At 42.6% G+C, this 24,082-nt stretch overlaps 1 protein-coding gene across 12 annotated transcripts in view; it reads left to right on the forward strand.

Moving 5' to 3' along the window:
• The window catches only part of CEP350 (centrosomal protein 350), a 124,477-nt gene extending 106,540 nt beyond the window's left edge, over window positions 1–17,937 (forward strand). For all 12 annotated transcript variants that reach the window (XM_066361658.1, XM_066361651.1, XM_066361655.1 and 9 more), the window contains 5 exons: window positions 864–2,851; window positions 3,670–4,077; window positions 4,172–4,318; window positions 8,729–8,851; window positions 14,158–17,937. In XM_066361658.1, coding sequence (XP_066217755.1) covers window positions 864–2,851; window positions 3,670–4,077; window positions 4,172–4,318; window positions 8,729–8,851; window positions 14,158–14,322 — 2,831 coding nt within the window. In that variant the 3' untranslated portion in view covers window positions 14,323–17,937. The remainder of the gene's footprint in view (window positions 1–863; window positions 2,852–3,669; window positions 4,078–4,171; window positions 4,319–8,728; window positions 8,852–14,157) is intronic.
• The last annotated feature ends 6,145 nt before the right edge of the window (window positions 17,938–24,082 follow it).

Genomic DNA, 24,082 nt, shown 5'->3' on the forward strand with positions numbered 1-24,082 from the left:
TCCCAAATTTATGATTAAAAACCTGAGGCGTAAAGACATTAATCTAAAATGGCTGAGTATATCATCATCCTCTCTAACTTTTCCTTTAATCAGATTTTGTTTCTGATGATATATATTATTAGCCTATACTACTTCTCAGGGTAAGTGGTTATATATATATTTTTTTCAATTTAATCCAAAGAATTGTTGAGGATAAATTATAAATCAATGAGGAAATAAAACAAAGCCGAGGCATAAGCCTTTGTAAAACAATGGTGCAATAGCTATTTGAATTCAAAATGTTTATTCCTTTGTTTGTTAGCTCATTAGATCTTCTTATTTTGCAATTTTAGTTCTTAAAGTGCTATGTTTGCAGAAATGGTTGATCTTTTTTCTATTTTTTATATTCAAGAGCTTAGTTAAAATCCCCAAGAAATTTCATTCTTTTAGAAGTATATATAGAATTATATTTGTCCCTCCTTTATTGCTTTTCTGTTTAAAGGATGTGTATAATATTTGTCACAATTCTGCTTTTGCATGATTTGAGAATGATCATGCAAGTCAGCACCTCCATAAAACGATCTATTTATATTTTTCTTTACTTTATAAGTTAGGATAACACTTAAGAAATTGTTCCAACTTTAAATTTTCAGTCATTTTAAATGTTTGTTTATTGTTGGTACAGTGTATTCTCTTAAAGGAAAAACTTACCTTATGTAGTAACCAAAACAGGTCATATTTTTTAAAAAAAAAAAAAAAACCAGGTCATATTTATTGACCAAAAGTGTTTCCTCACTAAAAGCTGGATTTTATTTAAACTTTGATTCTAGAAGTTGAGAGATTGCAATTAAATAATTTTTATGTGATTTTTTTTTCCCTTTAAGATGCTGCGTTGTCAGGTTCTGATAGATCATTATCAGAAAGGTCTTTATCTGCATATGCAAAGAGAGCCATTGACTTGGACAATCGAACAGAAGAGCAATTTCAGACTTCATCTCCAATTCTTAGATTATCAAGGAAAACCAGAGCAGAATGTGGAGATTCTCTAGAAAATATACCCTCATTACCTCTTCTCAAAGAATTAAATGCCCCCAATAGAATTCTGGACGTGTCGGGTGCCAAGGTTGAAGAAGCTTGTCAAAAATCAGAAATACAAGAAGTAAAATACACAAAATTGGAAGAGAGTGCAATTGAAGAGGCCTATTTTAAACCATCTAGGAAGTCTGGTGTCTTACTGAAACTAGACCTGGAACAGGGAGATTCGTCTGAAATTCTTCTAAAGAAAGATCTTCCTTTAGATGCTATAAATGTTCAGAAAGACTTAGTTAGATTAGCCATTGAAAATCTTAATGAAAAAGAGTTGAAAGAGAGACAATCAGATCAAGATATGGATCATAATCAAAACATCCAATCAGAAAAAGATACTCATCAACAAAAGAGTATAAAGGAAAGGGATTTGTCTTTGTCAGAACATCTTTTTGCTCCTAAAGCGATAGCATGCTCTGAAGATTTTGATGTGTCTTCTTTTAAGAAAGACACATCCGCTGAATTATGCAAAGGTGACTTTGAGGTATCATCTTTGTTGTCACTCAGGAAAGACTGTCAGTCTTGCAGAGATAAGTCACAGCCAACAAGAAGCTCTAAAAGCAGAGCCAGTAGCTTTGGTACTGATGATGAAATCAGTGAGTGCCTCAGTGAGAAAAGCCTTTCTCTTCATAGCAATATCCACTCCGAAAGGCTGTTAGAACTCAAGTCTCCTACTGAGCTTATGAAAAGTAAGGAGCGCAGTGATGTAGAGCATGAACGGGGGGCTACTGAATCCTCTTCTTTGGTTTCAGTTCCTGTTGCAGATGAGTTACTTGACTTCCACATTGGTGATAGGGTGTTGATTGGCAATGTTCAGCCAGGAACTCTTCGATTCAAAGGTGTAACTAGTTTTGCTAAAGGGTTTTGGGCTGGAGTGGAGTTGGATAAACCTGAAGGAAATAACAATGGAACATATGATGGCATTGTATACTTTGTGTGCAAAGAGAAGCATGGTATTTTTGCTCCTCCTCAAAAAATATCTCACATTCCAGAAAACTTTGTGGACATAAATGAAGATGAAGACTGTTACTCAGATGAACAGTATCAGTATGATAACCAAGAACAAAAAGATACAGAGGGTCCTGCATTTGATAGAGAAAAGGATGCAATTGAATACTTGTATGAGAAATCTTTACCTAGTATGCACAATGTAGAAGCCTCGGTTGATAGAAGCCTTAAAATAGAAACAGACAATATACAGGACATTTCTGGGGTACATGAAGCCCATGTTTACCAGCAATCTCCAGTAGATTTACTGATTTCTTCAAAGGAAAACAAAGACTTTGTTTCTGGTGCCACAGAAGAGCTTTCCATTGCTATAGAAGACGATACGTTGGACAATACCTTTTCTGAAGAATTAGAGAATCAACAGCAATTTACAGAAAAGGAAGAGAACTTGTCTCCTGAGATTTCAGAAAAGCTTTCTACCCCACTTCTGGATCTTTTAACAAGAGAAAAGGACCAGTTAGAAGCCCAGCTGAAGTCATCACTAAGTGAAGAAAAAAAGTCAAAGCAACAACTAGAAACAGTCAGCTTACTAACAGACAGCTTGCTGAAAATCTTTGTGACGGACACAGTCAGTCAACTACAACAAATCAAAAAAGCTAGAAATGAGAAAATCCAGCTTAGCAATCAAGAACTTCATGATGATCAGAAAAAAGTGCCACCCCAAGGCCTTTCCCCAAATCTTGAGGAACAATCACCAAGTGTTCCTGGTTGCTTCTTAAGGTCTGATTTGGATGATGACAAAGAAGAGATTTCCTCACCAGATATGTGTCCCAGACCTGTAAGTATTCTGCCTAGAAGAAATATCATTTAACCTCACCTTTGTAGTGCATTTTAATTCAGATGGGTTTTTTGTGACCTGTTATTTGTTAGATGAAGATTACTATACTAGTTTTTAAAGGCCTTGTAACTATTTTTCTGTCTAAAGTGTAATTGTCCTCTAATTATGCCATGAGTGGTCACTATAGGGTTTCACAAGCACCTGCATGTTTATGCTGGATTGACAACTCCTGAATGCTGCTCACAGATGAGATTCCCTTTCAGCTTCATTGAACAGATTTATCCCATGGAGCTTTCCAATGGTTCCCAGCCCAGTTCTTTGCCTATGAAATTGTGTCCCCATATCTACGCAGTCATAGGTGCCCTGCAAAGATCACCAGTTGTGATAAACTGGTAAAACGGAATTAGATCCACTATAACATATACTCAGACCATCAGCTTGTTTAGGTTGTCCATGGACAATTGAACAAAAGTCATGATTTTGAGTAAATTGAATCAGCTAATCACTAAAGGTGAGAAATTCCATATCCCAGAGACAAGATAGTTCTGCAGAAACTGAATAATGATAATACACAAAGGAAAGAAAAGCTAATCAATAAATATTGTATAAAGATTTAGCTTATATGTAAGCAGAATTCTGGGAAACATGATAGTTTTTTCTTAAATTGTTCATTAGCAGCCACCATATTTTTGTTTTGCTTATATATTAGAGATATAATACATATACAAATAATATATTTGCTTTGTCTTTAACAACAAACACTTAAGTGGTCTGAGGTCACTAACTGGCGCTCTATTTGAATGGTTTTGTTTCTGCAGGAGAGCCCAGTGTTTGGCGCCAGCGGGCAGGAAGAGCTCGCTAAGAGACTGGCTGAGCTCGAGAGCAGCCGCGACTTCCTGAGCGTGTTAGGAGATGATCAAGACTGGTTTGATGAAGATTTTGGTTTGAGCTCCTCTCACAAGATCCCAAAAAATAAGGCAGAAGAAACAATTGTACCTCTAATGGCAGAACCTAAGAGAGCTCCCCCAAAGCCCTGTGAAACTCTCTTGGCAGTCCCACATACGGCGGAGGAAGTGGAAACCCTTGTACGTAGTGCAGCGGAAGAGCTTTGGAAATGGAGAGAATTAGGTCATGATCTTCATAGCGTCAGTGTTTCTGCAGAGCTGCTTGGCTCTGCCAGCAAGGGTCTGGACATAGAAAGCACTAGTAAAAGGGTCTACAAACAGGTATGTGACATGGAAGGGGAATTCTAACTTTTAACCTTCTCATCTGAAATTTGGGTTCTTAGCCATTTATTTTGTTTACTTTTTCTCTATAAAGGCGGTTTTTGATTTAACAAAAGAGATTTTTGAAGAAATATTTGCTGAGGATCCCAACTTGAATCAACCTGTCTGGATGAAGCCATGCAAAATCAACTTGAGTTATTTCCGACGAGTGAAAAATCCAAATGACCTGGATGAGATCAAGGTAAACTGCAAACTAGAGAGTATCTCCTTTTTGACTTTCAGCTCAGTTACACAGGTATTTACATTCTGTAAAAGCACGTTCTCCTCCATATTATTCACCTTCTGTCCTCAGGGCCTGTCTTTTTGTGGGTATTCAGTAAATACGTGTTGATTCATTGAATCATGAGCAGTGGAGAGTGGGCTGAGAGGGAGTCCTGAATCCTCAAGATTTGAACACTTGGCCCTGGCCGGTTGGCTCAGCAGTAGAGTGTTGGCCTGGTGTGCGGGGGACCCGGGTTCGATTCCCGGCCAGGGCACATAGGAGAAGCGCCCATTTGCTTCTCCACCCTCCCCCTCCTTCCTCTCTGTCTCTCTCTTCCCCTCCCGCAGCAAGGCTCCATTGGAGCAAAGATGGCCTGGGTGCTGGGGATGGCTCCTTGGCCTCTGCCCCAGGCACTAGAGTGGCTCTGGTCGCAGCAGAGCAACGTCCCGGAAGGGCAGAGCGTCGCCCCTGGTGGGCGTGCCGGGTGGATCCCAGTCGGGCGCATGCGGGAGTCTGTCTGACTGTCTCTCCCCGTTTCCAGCTTCAGAAAAAAAAAAAATTTTTTTGAACACTTGAAACTGTTTGAATCGAGGGACTTGAAGCAAGACTGTGTTCTGTTCAGTTTGAACACACACCCTTCCCAGCTGTGGCAGCACAACCCAAATGCTACTTTTTAATTGTACTTTTATTTATCATTGTAATTATTGTTATTGTCATTATTAACTGGGGGTAAGAACATCTGAGAGACGGGTTTAAGGGTGTTCACACCATTCCCTGCTGTGTTGATTCAGACTTCCTATTGTCTTTATCCAAGTTTTTTCCCACAGTATTCTAAAGTAAGCCAAGCTGTGGGGGCCCAGAGTGCCACCTGCTCTGGCTGGGTCTCTGTTGGCCATGTCGCCCACCTCACCCACGCACTGGCAGTGTGGAGGCCCAGCAGCCTGTGGATGAGCCAGCTGTGTCTCACCGAGTGCAGGGTGTGGATCAGGCGGGCGGCTGTAGCTCTGCTGTACTCAGGGTCCCTTGGAGAGAGAACAAACCATCAGGTGCGGTTTTGCCTGAATCACAACACCAAGACCTTCCAGCCTGTGGGAGGAGTGAGGGGAGCAGGTCAAGGGCATGCTTTGTAGCCTCGATCACCACCTGTTAGCTGGGGAGAAGGTCAGCATTTTGTATTTGTTCCACTGATGCAGCTTAGAACCACACCCCAGAAAATTGTGGTCAACTTTTCACAAACTTGAACATGTTGAAAACAGCTTTTTGTATTTTTGTTTGTGTTTTCTTAAATCATGCCCCCCAAAATGGATTTGCAAAACAAAACATAACATTTAATAGTCATTTCCTATATATACAATTTTTTTTTTTTTTTTTTTTTTTTTCCATTTTTCTGAAGCTGGAAACAGGGAGAGACAGTCAGACAGACTCCCGCATGCACCCGACCGGGATCCACCCGGCACGCCCACCAGGGGCGGTGTTCTGCCCCCCAGGGGGCGATGCTCTGCCCATCCTGGGCGTCGCCATATTGCGACCAGAGCCACTCTAGCGCCTGAGGCAGAGGCCACAGAGCCATGCCCAGCGCCCGGGCCATCTCTGCTCCAATGGAGCCTTGGCTGCGGGAGGGGAAGAGAGAGACAGAGAGGAAAGCGCGGCGGAGGGGTGGAGAAGCAAATGGGCGCTTCTCCCATGTGCCCTGGCCGGGAATCGAACCCGGGTCCTCCGCACGCTAGGCCGACGCTCTACCGCTGAGCCAACCGGCCAGGGCCAACCTATATATACAATTTATAGTGTCTCAGAACAAACTAGGAAATACTCAGGGAGATAAATTATTGTGCCTCATAGGCATTTTAAGTGAGTTTTAGGTCATTTTAGAAATAAATATAATATCCTAGGAGTACACCTGAAAACGTGTCATGTGTCAAACATGCCCAGCCTAGAGACACAGAGGTGTTACCTTTCCATATTCGATTTTGGAGTTTCCAAATTGGTTATGTGGTTTTGAAATATGTGGGACAGTAATGTGATATATAAAAAGTACCATTTGTTATCTAAGAAGCCCCTGAAAAGATAAGAGTGCCCCGAAGCTACAAAGACTGCCAACAAACCAACTTTAAAGTTACATTGGTAGAAATTCTCTGACCACCCACATGTTTCTTCAGTTATATTTTCAGTGGAGTGCCTCTCAGACTTCAGCATGGGTGTAACTCACCAGGCACACTGGTAAAGTAGAGATTCTTACTCAGTAGGTCGGGACTAGGGCCTGAAGTCTGCATTTCTGTCATGCTCCCAAGGGATGCTAATGCTGTTGATTCTGGGACCACTCTGAATGGCAGGGCTCCAGAGCTGTGCTTTCCAAACTTAGCTGATCATAGAAAGCTTTTGATTTCCCAGAGAGCATTCCACTGACTACTCATCTTATATCATGCAGGACTGTACTTGGACTATCAAACTACATTAAGAGAACATACACATTATTCTGGTATATAATGTGATGGCATTGCCTAAACAAAGTCCTTTTTTGTTTTGTTTTGGGTTTTTTTGGGTTTTTTTTTGTTTTTTTGCATTTTTCCAAAGCTGGAAACGGGGAGGCAGTCAGACAGACCCCTGCATGCACCCGACCGGGATCCACCCAGCATGCCCACCAGGGGGCGACGCTCTGCTGCATCCAGAGCCATCCTAGCGCCTGAGGCAGAGGCCACAGAGCCATCCTCAGCGCCCGGGCCATCTTTGCTCCAATGGAGCCTTGGCTGCGGGAGGGGAAGAGAGAGACAGAGAGGAAGGAGAGGGGGAGGGGTGGAGAAGCAGATGGGTGCTTCTCCTGTGTGCCCTGGCCGGGAATCGAACCCGGGACTCCTGCACGCCAGGCCGACGCTCTACCACTGAGCCAACCGGCCAGGGCCACAAAGTCCTTTTTTAATTGAGAGATACCTGACAGTTTCAGATGTATAACAACATAATGATTTGATATTTGTATACATTACAAAAAGATCACAATAAGTCTAATTATAACCACATGTAGTTACAGATATTTTCCTTGTGATGAGACTTTTAAGATCTATTATTATCCACTTTAAAATTTATAGTACAATATTATTAACTATAGAAAGCTTTTGAAACTATTTTTTACTGACAGGACACCAACAGGTATTTATGAGGTATAATGAATGCTTACATCAGGGTAGGCAAACTGTGGCCAAATCCAACCCACCTCCTGTGTTTATAAATAAAGCTTTCTTGGACCACAGCTACACCCATTTCTTTACACATTGTCTATGGCTACTTTCCTGCTAAAATATTTATAACCTGGCTCTTTACAGAAAAGGTTTTCTCTCTCCTGCATAGACTTAAAAAAAGTTTTTAATGATTAATTTTATTATTTAAAAATAAGCCTTTTTTTTTTTTTTTAGACAGAGAGGAAGGGAGAGAAACAAGCATCAAATCAGTTGTAGCACTTTAGTTGTTCATTGACTGCTTCTCATACGTGCCTTGACTGGGGGCTCAAACGAGCGACCTTAGGCTTTAAACCATTGACCTTTGGGCTCAAGCCAGTGACCATGGAGTCATGTCTATGACCCCATGCCCAAGCTGATGAGCCTGCGCTCTCGCCAGCAATCTCGGGGTTTTGAACCTGGGACCTCAGCACTCCAGGTCAATGCCCCTGTCCACTGCGCTGCCACCACTGGTCAGGCTAAAAACAAACTTTTAAAATGGTTTTCGACTTTGAGGGTTAGAGTATCAGAACAACCTGGGGAGCTCTCTCAAAGCGCTGGTGTGCTTCGTTTCTCTCAGCCCTCCCCATCGTTGAGGTCGTGTGTACGTGTGGTAGAGCTTGGGAGTACGCTGGTCGTTTGAGAATCTTCTCAAATGATTCTGATTCATAAATGTACCCTTTCCTTCATTAAGAATATTGTTTTTAAACAAGTAATAATATTAGACTTAAGTATATAGTTAATGCTTTAAATTACTTAAAAGTCACAAAAAATCCAAGTTATTTTATTAATAACATAGAACAAATAAGTTGAGAGTAAGATAAGGCACATAATATATGCCAGTGATATTAGAGTGTATATATATGTCAATATAATACACCGTGATTCTCCCCACTAATTTAAATATTGAAATAACATTTTCTAAAGTTGCAGATTCATCAGTGGGTTTTACTTTTGTATATAGTATTATAAAAAATAGGAATTCTTTTAAGTGAATAAAATCTGAATTTTCAGAAAGTTTTTCTTTTTAAATTACTAAGTGGAACTGTAAGTGGAAGAAATTTGTATGCTCTTTTATTATAAACATGATATTCTTACCATAAATCTGTTTGTTGCATTATATAAGCACAAAATTTCAGGAATTTTGTTGTTTGTATCTTATTCATTCTTCTTATTTTTACAGACCTTCATAGCAGCTGAAGTACTCAAGTTGTTCAGTCTTAAAAAGGAGCCGAACCACAAAACAGATTGGCAGAAAATGATGAAATTTGGAAGAAAGAAAAGAGACCGAGTAGATCATATCCTGGTCAGTATGTATGACTGAGCTATATTTATTTTGACCACCTCTTCTGAAATCAGAATGTGGTTAGATTCTGGAAGGAAAGGGTGTAGAACTGATCCTAAGTCTGTGATAGTAAAGCCATAAAACTTTCTTTTAAACTCAATAGGTGAATATTCAACTTAATGGTATTTTGTGGATATGGGGAAATAAAAAGCTGAAAGGAAGCAAAGTTTATTAACCAGTGTCACCCCAATGGAAAGAAAGAAATGGGAAAAAGAAAAACATCAAACAGATGAAAAGAAAAGGGAAAAAAATGGTCTTTCATCCTTTTTTCCCTGAAAGAATGTGTTAAGTAGTAGCAAACCTTAGGAAACTCAAGTGTTACTTAGTTCAGGCTAATCTCTAAACATTTTCATTCTGCACGTTCTATCTTGTCTATATTTAAATTTATATAATGAAAAAAAGTATAATGCTTAAATGTATTCATTCTCCCCAAGTACGTTCCTCTGTAATGATTCATTTACTCAGCAGTAACTATGCTAGATAAATACTTATTTAGTGTTTTACAGTTCATCCTTCTCATGTCTTATTTGAGCCTCACAGTAATGAACTCAACAGTGGTTTTGTAAAGAGAAATGGAGGGGAAGCGGCGACAGGAGAGGGTTTTTCCGGCTGGAAATAGGCAGATAGGAGGACTTTAAAGGAGGAAATGTGGTGCAGAGGACTCAGGGCACTGTTAGAGTGCTGTCACAGAACAGGCAGTGATGGGGGCCACACAGGGAGGGTGGGCCCCGAACAAATGGACTATTGCCTTTTTAAAGCCCTTGTAACATGGTAAACTATTATAGTAAACGTTTTATAATAAATAGTTGCTTCTTCTGGGTTAAGGAAATGTATATATTATTTAGCTCTTGTTGCTTGAACTAGGAAGGTCCCTAACCAGTCTAACTAACTATACATGTGTCTTTAGGCATTATTTGAAATAAGTAAAATACAAAGAATGTTTTTTAGACATAAAGGCCTCTGTTAGCCAAAAGAGAAGAGGACTCTTTCAAACCTAGTTCTCATTCACTGTCCCTCTACCACCTCACAAAGACTTTGGTTCATTTACATGTTAGGTTAGCTGAGAATATTAGCTATTTTTAGCAGTGCATTCTCAAATTACACATGATGTGGAATGAGTAGCAATTGTAGTGGCCCCCCTTAGCTGAGGGCGTATGTTTCAAGATGCCCTCAGTAGAAGCCTGAAACCCTATATACACCGTTTTTTCCTATGCAGACCTACCAAGATAAAGTTTAATTTATAAATTAGGCAAATTAAGAGATTAACAACAATAATAAAATAGGACAATTACAACAAGATACTGGAATAAAAAATATGTGAATGTGGTCTCTATCTGTCTGAAAACCAGTTTGACAACCAAGATGGCTTCTTAGTGACTAAAAGGTGGGCAGTTTACGCTGTGTGAATATGCTGGACAAAGGGACAGTTCATGTCCCAAGTGGGATGGAGTGGGACAGCTGGAGGTTTCATCATTTTCAGAACAACCCACAACTTAAAATGTACGAATTATTTCTAAAAGTTTCCACTTATTATTTTCAGACCACAATTAATAGTGGATGACTGAAACCTCAGAAAGCAAACCCGTGAATAAAGGGGTGCTGCTATATTAGACTCACTTGTGTATGTCCTTTATATACAGTAGCCTTGAAAAATATTCCTCCCTAAGTAGAATTGCACTTAAAATGCAAATCCTGCAGCAAAGCCACCAAACTAATGATTGAATCCTCTTAATGATCTGATAAGGTGTTAGTTCCTGACTTTCTACTCACTGTCGATAAGTTAGTTCTCTCTGATGGTAAGCCTAAATTAGCTTTGATGTAATTAATTTTACTTTGCTTTGGGGCTTTATATAACAATTCAGATTTTTCCTGCATGTCTTTGAAACAGCATCCTGTTTCACCCGAGTCCTCTCTTCCAATTAAACTTTGGTGTTCTTTCCTGTTGTCTGACAGGGTTTTTGAGTCTCTTCTACTTTTCCACCAGCTTTAGCTCTTTGTCAGTGTCCCTCTTTAAACACAGTGCTCAAAATCAACCCTAAAATATTTTGTGTATTGTTTAAATTAGCAGTCATACACCCTCCTCCCTTTTTCTGTCAACTGGATAGTGGTCCCGCACCACCATAGCATTTCAGGCAACAGTGGACCAATATAAAGTGGTGGTCCTGTAAGATTGTAATGGGGCTGAAAAATTCCTGTCACTAGAGACATCATAGCTATCGTGTATGACTCATGTGTTGTGATGTCAGAGTAAATAAAGCTGTGCCTGGCAGTTGTGTAAAAGTATAGCACATAAAAGTATGGACAGTAGTACATAATACTGTATTACTGGATTATGTATTTGCCATACTACAACTTTTTATCATTATTTTAGAATGTACTCTCTCTACTCATTAAAAATGTTTACTGTGCCGGGTGGATCCTGGTCGGGCTTATGTGGGAGTCTGTCTGACTGTCTCTCCCCATTTCCAGCTTCAGAAAAATACAAACAAACAAACAAATAAATAAATAAATAAATAAATAAATAAATAAATGTTTACTGTAAGACAGGATGCTTCATACAGCTCCAGTTTACTGAGTTTCTTGTTACCTCATTTTCCCTGTGTTTGTTTAGTTTAATTTCGGGTTGTTTTGTGTGGTGACAGGCAGTGCAGGCTCAGAGCCTAGCAGCAATAGGCTGGCCATGTCACCTCCATGTGCAGTGGGTTGTGCCATCCTGGTTTGTGGAAATGCCCTCTGGGAGGACTGTGCAATGATGAAATCAGCTAGTGGCACGTTCTTTTTTTTTTTTTTTTTTTTACAGAGACAAAGTGAGTCAGAGAGAGGGATAGACAGGGACGGAGAGAGATGAGAAGCATCAATCATTAGTTTTTCATTGCGCATTGTAACACCTTAGTTGTTCATTGATTGCTTTCTCATATGTGCCTTGACCGTGGGCCCTCAGCAGACCGAGTAACCCCTTGCTGGAGCCAGCGACCTTGGGCTCAAGCTGGTGGGCTTTTGCTCAAACCAGATGAGCCCGTGCTCAAGCTGGCGACCTCGGGGTCTCGAACCTGGGTCCTCCGCATCCCAGTCTGACGCTCTATCCACTGCGCCACCGCCTGGTCAGGCGGCACGTTCTTTTCAGAACATACTTCTCTTGTTCAGTGGCACAGGACCGTACTCTGATTAATGCGGTTTATAATCACAGTTGTTCTGTTTATTTTTATCTATATTATTCTCCAGGGAGTTACAAAGCTTAGGAAAACCCCAAGGCCAAAATCTCAACCTGTACTTTTGGGCACAAGTACAGGACCTTATTTTATTACTTTGTCTTGTTAAATTTGACCCATTATTCTAAGATACCAGTCCACTTTGAGGTTCTTTCTTCCAACATAGATATTGTATTTCCCAGCTTTGAGTCCTTCTAAAATTGATGCACCTGCCTTCATCTAGATCATTGCTGAAATGATGAACTGGACAGAGCCAGAGACGGACACTTTTAGCACTCACTAAAAATCCATGTGCCAGATACGTAACACCTATTTGTACTGTCTTGGTGACTAGGGAATTATAAAGAAAAAGAAAAACCTTGAGGAGCTAACAGTACAGCTCCATAGGATGACTACTACGGCAGGGTGTGAACAGGGCGACTGGGAGTCCCGGGGGAGCTCCTGAGTCTTGCAGGCAGACCCTTCCTTCCAGGTCGATAGTTGACGTATTCTTTTTTTTTTTAATAAATTTTAATTTTCTTTTTTTTATTGATCTTAACTTATTGTGTTTACATAGATTCAAGTGTCCCACTGAATACATCCCCCCCCTGTGTTCCCCTCTCCCCCCAACGCCCTCCCCCCTTCCCTCCAAGATTTGCTTTTCTGCTTTCTCTAACACTATGTTATGTGTATATAATTTCACCAATCTCTTTCCCTTCTCTGATCCCTGGAATCATAAAAAAAAAACAAACAGAAATGTCAAGCACAGTATCAGAAATGAAGACTACACTAGAAGGAATTAAAAGCAGACTGAAGCAGAGGATCGAATCAGCGATTTAGAGGTCAAGATAAGTGATAGCATGGAAGCATAACAGCAAAAAGAAAAGAGGCTCAAAAAGTCTGAGGAAACTCTAAGAGAGCTCTGTGACAACATGAAGAGAAACAACATCCGCATCATAGGGTTCCTGAAGAAGAAGAGAATGAGAGGACTTGTGTCCCTTTATCAGTCACTGCTGAGTGTGGGCCTAGACTAGGGTTTACAGTCTGCTCTCTGCACCTAGTTTCCACCCACTGACATCCTCACATGTAATAAGTCTAGCATGTTTCTTTTATAAGTAGTTTAAAATTTTTTTATTGTGAACAAGCAAAAAATCTTGGACATTTAGTTCTAATTCGATTAGTTATGTTCTATCTTAGGAATCCCAAAATCCAAAAATACAAAAGAACAAATATTGTGTAACAGTGATTTTTAAAATAAGCTTAAGCAATAGTACATTTTAAAAATACTCTAATGAATACTAAATTTTATTCATTTATTTATAGCATTCCAGAATCATATCCAATATTGTCTTTAGACATGCACATTTTATAATTGTAAAACCATATAACTAGTAATTTGCTTTCTTTTTCTTTACCTTTTTTTTTTTCTTTTTTTAGCGAGAGAGGGACAGACAGGGACCAACAGGAAAGGAGAGAGATGAGAAACATCAGTTCTTCATGGCGGCTCCCTAGTTGTTCATTCGTTGCTTTCTCACATGTGCCTTGACCAGGGGCTCTAGCCGAGCCAGTGATCCCTTGCTCAAGCCAACAACCTTGGGCTCAAGCCAGTGACCATGGGGTCATGTCTATGATCCCACGCTTCAAGCCTGTGACCCAGCGCTCAAGTTGGATGAGCCCATGCTCAAGCCGGCAACCTCGGGGTTTCGAACCTGGGTCCTCTGCATCCCAGGCTGATGCTTTATCTGCTGCACCACCACCTGGTCAGGCTTCCCTTACATTCTTATACTCATCTTCTTATGTTGACATACACAATATGCTTGCAATCCTTAATAAATATAAAATACTGAGATATCATTAAATTTCATTTTGACATGTTTGGGGCTACTTTTATTTGGCAATTGAGCTTTTTCTGTTTTTGCTACTTTGACAGGGTTGTTGATATCATCATATAACTTACCATTTTTCTCTGGCTTATTTCCTCAGCCTATATTCCTGTGGATGGGCCTGGAAAGTCAGCAGGTATAATACATTTCCTAGCTCTTATAGGACTGTCTAACCTCTGTGTCTTCTCAATTCTAGGTCCAGGAGCTTCACGAAGAGGAGGCACAGTGGGTGAACTATAATGAGGACGAGTTGTGTGTGAAGATGCAGCTAGCTGATGGGATCTTTGAGACCTTGATCAGAGATACTATAGATGTTCTGAATCAAATCAGTGAAAAACAGGGGAGAGTGCTACTTGTGTGACATCTTGCAAATAAATCGAACACTGAGTGCTAATATGAGTCCTGGGCTTTTCTGCCTCCTGATACACACCCCATCTCCATCATAGCAAGATTGCTTCTGGACCTGGTACCTGTTCTCAAAGACGACTGGTTTGGAGTCCACGGGACATTGTGGTATATCTGGTATTACAGCCTCTGCTGTCCACTGGATGAATTGTTGCTTTTCAGTGGGCACGGTTGCACACCTGATGTTGACACACAATATAATTCTACACCTCTTGTTAGCACCCCAACTGGGTCTCAGATGAGGGCTGAAAACACCAGACTTACCTCGTAGCTTAGACTAGGATATCACTTCTTGAGTCTGACGTCAGGCAGGAGGGTATGCAGATAAATGCATCATACTGTTTTTGACAAGTAATCCTGGTCTATGGTAGTCTCTAAACAGTATTAAACCCTTAACCACTTCTAAATAGGCAAGTTTGATCATGAGTGCCTATTTCATATTATGGAGCTCATTTTATTTCTTTTTGAAGACCATTCTCTTCCATTGTTGTAGTTAAGTGGACTATCAAGTTAACAGAAATCAGTGGTGGCCTTGCCTTCTGAGCACCATCTAAGGAGTTGTAAACCTTTGCATTATTTTTAGTTTTTTCTCTATGGGCATGGAAACAAAGAACTGCCCCCCACTGAAGACTGGGCTCAAGGACTGAGGCAGGGCTGGCTGGCTGACCCTCGTCGTCTCTTCCTCTTCTGAACCTCTGCCACCTGCTCCCAGAGTCACAGACCCTCAGGACCATCTCAGGCATCCAGGCATGGCAACAGTGGAAACAATTCATTTTGGCCTTCAAACTTTCAACTCCCATCTCTTCCCCAGGAAATCAGAGATGCTGTTACTTGAATGGCTTAGGAAATGAGTGTGTGCACCAAAGACAAAAAGATACTGGCTGTTGTTTGTGTGCTTGTGTTGTGCATGGAACATTTTTAATTTATTTTAAGATAAATTATTAAGATGAAAATGTGTGTCCCTATTCAGAAGCAAAAGATTCTCCTTACAATAGTTCCACTTCCATCTTGAAGCTTCTCTGGTTCCCAGTCTTTACACAGGAAACCGGTTTTAACAAAGCCGTACACACACCGAAGAAGGCAATCTAACTCAGTGAAAAGAATATGGGCTTTTTCTCAGCTCACCTGCAGCAGCAGGAATGGGACAGAACTATTGCAAGACACTGTACAACTTGGCTCTGCCTCTCACAGCATTGCTTCTCGCAACTATTACCTGTATCTGAAACATCACCTGGACTCCGGCTGCTACATCAGAGCACATGAGATGCTCTCCTGGGACCTCAGTGCTCTGCCTTCTTGGCTGGTTCCTCTTGATCAGTCCTCTCCTTCGAGTATCTAGAAGAATGTGGATAATCCTAGGCGTGAATGTAAATGCCTTAATATGGAAGGTCCTGATTAGAAGCATGATAGGAGACATCCACTGGATTCCCATTTCCAAATATCCTGGAATGTTGTAACTTCAAAATACATTAGAAAACCCCCAAAGATGGTCTGATCTTTGTGTGCACATCGTTCATTTCTGCATCTTTCTTCCAAACTTGCCTTTGCGCCTCCAACGTTTCGCTATGCACGCTTCCATTCCTCTTTGGTTTCATCTTGTCTTTATGAGGAACCTACTGAGATAACATTGGAATATTTGCATTTTGCACAATGACTGGTATGATAGCTCTTGACAAATAAGGAAAGCACTGAAATGATTGGGTCACGGGAAGTGCTCGGATTGATGTGTTGCCGGCATTTCTTCTGAGCTTTGATGTTAAGCTCTAGTCTCGTAGCCATAATGAGCAAATTGACTAAGAGAAGCTAGTGTTTCTTGGGGTTATTAACCAGTAGTGTGGAAATATTATGTTCATGTAGCCAAGGAAAAGCAAAGCCTTTTCAGTTTATGTTATTTGGAAGACAGCAAAACATCTTGTCTACATCCTTTGTAGGATAGCATCCTTATGATACTGAAACTTTACAGCTGCTGTAAATTTTTTATAAAGGAATATAAAAATAGGATAGGAATATAAGTTGTTTTTCTACATCTTCATTATTTGGACCTGAATCGATTTTTAATGAGAAAGTTTATTATTCTTTATGACATTATGATTCCAGACACGAAAGAAGTGCTATAAGTCTGTGGAATCAGCAATCTGGGCATAGGGTCCCCGGTAAGATGCTGCCCAGAGTGAAGGCAGCCGTCCTGACACACTCCAGCTGTCTTCACCACCTGGAGTCCTGGGTTCCAGGTGAGAGGCAGGAATTGATCCATCTTACTCCTTGCCACAAATGATTATCCATAGTTTTGTAGCAGAAAACAAAGGAATTTATAATTAGCATATTTCTTATCACTTTAACTATTTGGATCTAATTGAAATTAGTGTATTGTTAGGATTGGGATGATAAATATGGATACCCAGCCACTTGTTCCATATTGGGATCTTTTTAATCAAGTTCTGCCTCTTATCCACAGATCTAAATATTCCCTCTTTGTAATCTTTGTTTCTTCTCCCCACATTCCCATCCTTGTCCGCCCTTTCTTCATAACTCCTCTAAGAAAAAGATCTTTGCATCAGCAGTAATCTTTTAGAATAGCACTCAGACTTTAGTAGTAAACCAACATACAGGCTTCAGATTTACTTCTGAGTCCAAAACAATTTGTGCTCTCCAGGGTGCTTAACTCTGGGTTCAATAAGTACAGGGTATAGATTCCCTCTTCAGGTCTAAAAGGCATTTTTACTCTAGGGAAAGTGGGAAGAACTCAAAGTAGTTCATTAGGAAGGTAATTTGTTTTTCTTTTACATAAGAGAAAAGAAAATTCCTTCTGTGACTACAAGTCTCTGAGAAATTATCTTTCAGAAGAGATTTCATTGCTCATAAGAGTGTTGTGGCCTATTGATAAAAACAATTTTGTTCACTTTCTTGTCTTGAAAAAAAGTGGCCTTAGCTTTTTGCAATACTTGAATCAAGTGTGTTCTCGCACAGCATTAGAGACTCATAACTTTTCTGCAAGAAGTTCGAACTTACATCTTCTTTTACTACCTTAAGAATACTAGTGAATAAAATATTAACTCAACGAGCAAATGATAGAAACTACAATGATGTTTAATGCAAATTGTAGGAATTTACATGTTTACAAATCATCTTAAACTGGTTGTGCAGCAATTCAATAAAATATCTTTGTATTATAAAAATGTGAAGAAAAAAATATATAAACTGATGTAAAGGAGGTACTGTCATTTTAATTAACCGATGTTTAATAGCTTTTCCTTCCGGACTTTGCACAGCCTTCTCGGGAAACACATTGCAAGCGTTCTCTGGGAGGCCTGGCCTCCATGTGTGTACTGTATCGTGCAGACATGAAAAACAAACCCGTTTACTGTGTGTGTAAATAGCCTGGTCACAGGCCGTTTTCAGCCAATATTCACATCCAGTGCAGCTTCGCACAGAAGACTTGGGGTGTGGTTTGTAAGTATGATGTAACATAACTGGGATGAACTCCCATGTACACCTGTGTAAATAGATTTGTTAATGGAAATGTACTTTAAGAAAAGATAAAAATCTGTAAATAAACTGATTTATAAATTAATTTTATGTCAGGTGTTCATTTTTTCCCACGTTGTAAGCCAAGTGTGGAAAGTGAGGCCCTGAAAACCTTCTTGATCCCTGATGTCTCGTGGGCAGCCAGGGTGCCGTGCCGACAATCCACTGAGGTGCGTGGTCTCGGGGCGTCTGCTCTGCACAGAAACACCTGGGCACTCACCAGAGCACTCCCACGGTCATCTCTCACATGTTACCACACCTTCCTGGTCTGAGTGCAGTGCTGAGTGCTGGGACAGCAAAGATGACAGACATGGACCCTGACCTCACAGAGCTTAAAGTGTAATGCAAGAATAATCAAGAAATAAATTTAGCCTGACCAGGCGGTGGCACAGTAGATAGAGCGTCAGACTGGGACGCGGAGGACCCAGGTTCAAAACCCTGAGGTTGCTGGCTTGAGTGTGGGCTCATCTGGTTTGAGCAAGGCTCACCAGCTTGGACCCAAGGTCACTGGCTTGAGCAAGGGGTCACTCAGTCTGCTATAGCCCCCTGGTCAAGGCACATATGAGAAAGCAATCAATGAACAACTAAGGTGCTGCAACAAAGAATTGATGATTCTCATCTCTCTCCTGTCTGTCTGTCCTTATCTGTCCCTCTCTCTGTCACTAAATAAATTCAAAGATTAGGCATGATAAATTGTAGTAAGCACTGCAGAGGAGTGGAGACAGGTTTGAGACAATTTAACAAAAGGGCCCAAAAAGTGGGGGTGGCCAGAGAAGAGCTCCAGGTCAGTTAGAACTTTGTGCCCTCCAGTGATGGGCATCTCCCCTGTAATTCATGACAGGTTACTTGAGTTTTGGGTGATCCCTTTTGCAAAGTGACACAGAAGGGTAGCCTTTTTTTTTTTTTTTTTTTTTTTTTTTTTTTTTCATTTTTCTGAAGCTGGAAACAGGGAGAGACAGTCAGACAGACTCCCGCATGCGCCCGACCGGGATCCACCCGGCACGCCCACCAGGGGCGACGCTCTGCCCACCAGGGGGCGATGCTCTGCCCATCCTGGGCGTCGCCATGTTGCGACCAGAGCCACTCTAGCGCCTGGGGCAGAGGCCACAGAGCCATCCCCAGCGCCCGGGCCATCTTTGCTCCAATGGAGCCTTGGCTGCGGGAGGGGACGAGAGAGACAGAGAGGAAAGCGCGGCGGAGGGGTGGAGAAGCAAATGGGCGCTTCTCCTGTGTGCCCTGGCCGGGAATCGAACCCGGGTCCTCCGCACGCTAGGCCGACGCTCTACCGCTGAGCCAACCGGCCAGGGCTTAGGGTAGCCTTCTGATGACCAGGTGTGGAGGCTCTAATTCATTTCTAGAAGTATGAGCTTTTAGAAGATGAGCTAGAGCTAGAGAAGAAAAAAAGAATTTCAAAGACAGCGCCCTGATGTGTAGGGTGTTCAGGATAGTGAGGCGTCTCTGCTCTAACAGTTAGTAGTAACCACCATAGTCTCCCCCATGTTCCTCAGTAGCCTCCTGATGGCTGTCTCTGCCACACCTTTAACCCCTCCACAACCACGGACATTAAAGAAATTCTCGGAAATGACCCCAAAGTGCACAGATTCTAAGAATACTTTGACTCATAAAACAGATATTTGGGCCCTGGCCCGTTGGCTCAGTGGTAGAGCATCGGCCTGGCGTGCAGGGGTCCCGGATTCGATTCCCGGCCAGGGCACACAGAAGAAGCGCCCATCTGCTTCTCTACCCCTCCCCCTCTCCTTCCTCTCTTGTCTCTCTCTTCCTCTCCTGCAGCCAAGGCTCCATTGGAGCAAAGTTGGCCCGGGCGCTGAGGACGGCTCTATGGCCTCTGCCTCAGGCACTAGAATGGCTCTGGTTGCAACAGAGCAACACCCCAGATGGGCAGAGCATTGCCCCCTGGTAGGCATGCTGGGTGGATCCCGGTCAAGCACATGCGGGAGTCTGTCTGACTGCCTCCCCGTTTCCAACATCAGAAAAATACAAAAAGAAAAAAAACACCCAAACAGATATTTGAGTACCCACTATGTGCCATAAACTGTGTTTGGTGCTAAGGACATGATGACAGGCCGAATCTTGGGAAAGACCAAATGCCTGTGTCCCTTGACTCAAAATAGATGAACATGGTAGATAGGAGGGTGGCAGTTGACACAGCAGAGCTAAGAACGGTGAGTACCTACAGGAAGTATTGTATACACTGTTGAAACCAGCAGTTGCCCTACAAACCCCAGAGAAGCTGAGAGATGGGAGGCTGTGACTGCCACAGATAAAGCTGTGAAGCATGAGCTGATGCATTGGTCTCTGGGTGGCCAGGCTGTGGCGCCAAGGTTAAAAGGCAGGTAAGTGCCAACCAGGGAAAAGACCCCGTGAGACACAAAATCGTTGAGCACACACAGCAGCAGCCCAGGCTCATGTGGTACAGGGTTTCCTTAAGCAAGGGAGGAGAATGCACAGGATCCAGCCCCTTGCAAAGCATCGCTCCCCCATGGCCAGCAGGTTCCCCCTGAAGCCAGAGGGGGTGATGTGACTGCAGGCACCCACTTCTTGCCGCCATGGGAGGAAATACAAAAAGCCGTGGGCATGCCAGAGCGCTGCTGCCACCTGTGCTTACACAGAGCAGAGTCCGCATTGAGTCTGAATCAGGAAGGGCATTCCCACGTAAGGTAACAAGCAGGCCCAGCCTGGGAGGACTTGATCTCTTGGCAAGTAAGGAAGTGTTCCAGGCCCACAGCCCATTCAGATGTGACCGAAGTGGAGGCCCGAAGCGATGTGTGACTGCCTTCCCCGCAGGCCACCCACCCACCCATCCTGCACAGGCGCTGAGTTAGCAGGAAAAGCACCTCCGCGGGGACCACGGCCTTGAATGTGTAGGCGGAGCTGGGTCTGTGGGTCCCTGAGCAACTGGATGGATTTGAGTGCTTACAGAGCCTCCTTGTCATTTAGTCGGCACTTTACCAGGGTCACTAGGAGGACCAGACTCAAGACGGTGATCAGGCTTCCAGTGTCTGGACTAAGCCAACTATAATGGTCAGAAAATGAGTCTGAGGGAACTACACAGGCAATAACCACCCTGCCCAAGCTGGGGCTTCTCCCCCCCCCACACACACACACTGTTGATAGATTCACAGCAAGAAGCGTTGGCATGACAAAAATGCCACCCTCTTCTGCCAGCAGATAACTGAGGGCTGTTCAGGTGTCCATCACTCCATTGGCTAGTGACCTCACTGATTCTTATTGGTCTAGAGCAGTGATTTTTTTCTTTTTTTTTTCTTTTTTTTTTTTTTTTTACAGAGACAGTCAGAGAGAGAGAGATAGATAGGGACAGGCAGGCAGGAACAGAGAGAGATGAGAAGCATCAATCATTAGTTTTTTGTTGCAACACCTTAGTTCAGGGGTAGGCAACCTTTTCATACCTACCGCCCACTTCTGTATCTCTGTTAGTAGTAAAACTTTTTAACTGCCCAACAGTTCCACAGTAATAGTGATTTATAAAGTAGGGAAGTAACTTTATTTTATAAAATTTATAAAGCAGAGTTACAGCAAGTTAAAGCACATAATTACTTACCAAGTACTTTATGTCAGATTTTCGCTAAGTTTGGCAGAATAAATCTTTATAAAACAACTTACTATAGTTGTCTTTTTATTTATACTTTGGTTGCTCCGCTACCACCCACCATGAAAGCTGGAATGCCCATTAATGGGCAGCAGGGACCAGGTTGACTATCACTGCCTTAGTTGTTCATTGATTGCTTTCTCATATATGCCTTGACCGTGGGGCTACAGCAGACCGAGTAACCCTTGCTTGAGCCAGCGACCTTGGGTCCAAGCTGGTGAGCTTTTGCTCAAACCAGATGAGCCCGTGCTCAAGCTGGCGACCTTGGAGTCTCGAACCTGGGTCCTCCACATTCCAGTCTGATGCTCTATCTACTGCGCCACCGCCTGCGAGCAGCAATTTTCAACCAAGGTGCCGTGGCACGGTGGTGTGCCACAAGAAATTTTAAAACATGCAATACCTGACTATTCAGTCAGGGGCACTGACCTCTTTTCCCTTAGATAGTCAAGTTAAACAGCAAACACAATAGTGGTCTGGTATGAATAAATCAAAATTACACCTATTTTTTTTTTGTCAGATTGGCAAAAATACAATGTTTTTTGGTGTGCAAAAGAATTGTAGTGATTAGTTTATGCACGCCATGAGATAAGAAAGGTTGAAAACTGCTGGTCTAGAGGGAAATCCAAGTCCTTGAGGCCTGGCCAAGCCATTAAAATGGAAGCGAGAGATGCCTGACCTGTGGTGATGCAGTGGATAAAGCATCAACCTGGAACGCTGAGGCCACCGGTTTGAAACCCTGGGCTTGCCTGGTCAAGGCACATACGAGAAACAACTACTACGAGTTAATGCTTCCTGCTCTCCACCTCCCGCTTCCCTCTCTCTCTCTCCTTTCTCTAAAATCAATAAATAAAATCTTAAAAAAAAATGGAAGTGTGAGACAAGAAGGACTTTATTCTGGGATGACAATGCTGTATTGTTTGAGTTTGCCTCCTCTCCCTGGGAGTGCTGATCCCTATCAGGGTTGTGGTGCCGGCCCAGCAGGCCAGCTGCGCTTCTGTAGCAGTGAGAAGAAGATAGGTTCACATTCCCGCGACTTCCCAAGGCCTGAGATGCTCCTCTTCTACTTCCTCGGGATCCACTGCCCCTGTTGCTTGACCCAAACCTTTTGGTCCAATCACCCAACCTGGGAAGGGAGATCACACCCTGAATAAAGTCACACCTGGACATATCCTATAATATCACCAGTTAAGTCAGAGGTCCCAGCACCACCGGAGCCCTAGTGCCCTGAGATTCTGTCATCCTCTCCCTTATTTACATGGGGTCTTCCAGGAGAGAGGCCCCAAAAGGTAGCACTGCCTCTTATTTAAATTGGGAGGGCCTGCCTGACCAGGCGGTGGCGCAGTGGATAGAGCATTGTACTGGGATGTTGAAGGACCCAGGTTCGAGACCCCGAGGTCGCCAGCTTGAGCATGGGCTCATCTGGCTTGAGCAAAAACTCACCAGCTTGGACCCAGTGTCGCTGGCTCCAGCAAGGGGTTACTCAGTCTGCTGAAGGCCCGCAGTCAAGGCACATATGAGAAAGCAATCAATGAACAACTAAAAAGTCGCAACACGCAACTGATGCTTCTCATCTGTCTCCATTCCTGTCTGTCTGTCCCTGTCTATCCCTCTGACTCTCTCTCTGTCTCTGTAAAAAAAATAAATAAATAAAATAAAAAAATAAAAAATAAATAAATAAATTGGGAAGGCCTACTGGTGATGCCACTTGGCCCTGAGCACAGGTCACCCCCAGGGAGTGCTCTGCAACAGGAGAAAAGGAAAAGAATGATCGGGTAAACTGAGGATGGGATTCTACCGTCACAGCCTAATCTGGTGACTGCATGGTCCTCCACCCGCTACAGGTTTGGTATCACCCACTGTGCGTTGGAGAGCAGCGTTTTATGTTCCAGTGACTTTTCACAGGTGGAGGCGCCATCCACTGAGTTGTTTTGCCGATGGCCTTTGTATAGCTGTTGCCTGAACCACTGATTTCAGTGTTGTCTTGCCCCATCTGGGGGTGAGCAGGGGCATGAGAGCTCCACTGATGTCATAGGAGAATGTCCATCCTCGTGTTGTTTGGGCTGTGAATAGGATGTTGTGATCAGATGAGAATTTTGTTGGATATCTGAACATATTGTAAAGGTCTTTCTTTAAAGCCACGACAGTGGCCTCTGTTGATGTGGCACACTGGGATATGTGTCCCTGTGGTGAGCTGCTGGAGTCGTGACTGGGGACTGGCAGTCCAGTGTGGTCCATTTGCCATATTGTGTGGGCCTAAGTCTGCTCGATGAGCCCGGTTCCCCACGGTGCACCACCTGCACGTGCTGGCAGGATCACACGATTGTGTTGTATCTTTGGCTTTCACCTTTTGGAGGCGGGTCCTTGTGATTTTGTCCGTCTTTGTTTCTGAGGTGGACTTTTATGTTCCATTTTGTGGTGGACCCAGCGGGCAATTGTGATGATTTGCTGACTCACGTTAGTTGACCTTATGAGTTCTGCTTGCATTTTTTTTCCCATGGATCTTTATTATTGGGAATTACTGTGAGTGAGGAATAGAGTACTTGAGGCCTAAAAACAACCCAGC

The sequence above is a fragment of the Saccopteryx leptura genome, chromosome 2 (genome assembly GCF_036850995.1).
Source record: "Saccopteryx leptura isolate mSacLep1 chromosome 2, mSacLep1_pri_phased_curated, whole genome shotgun sequence".
Classification (NCBI taxonomy): Eukaryota; Metazoa; Chordata; class Mammalia; order Chiroptera; family Emballonuridae; genus Saccopteryx; species Saccopteryx leptura.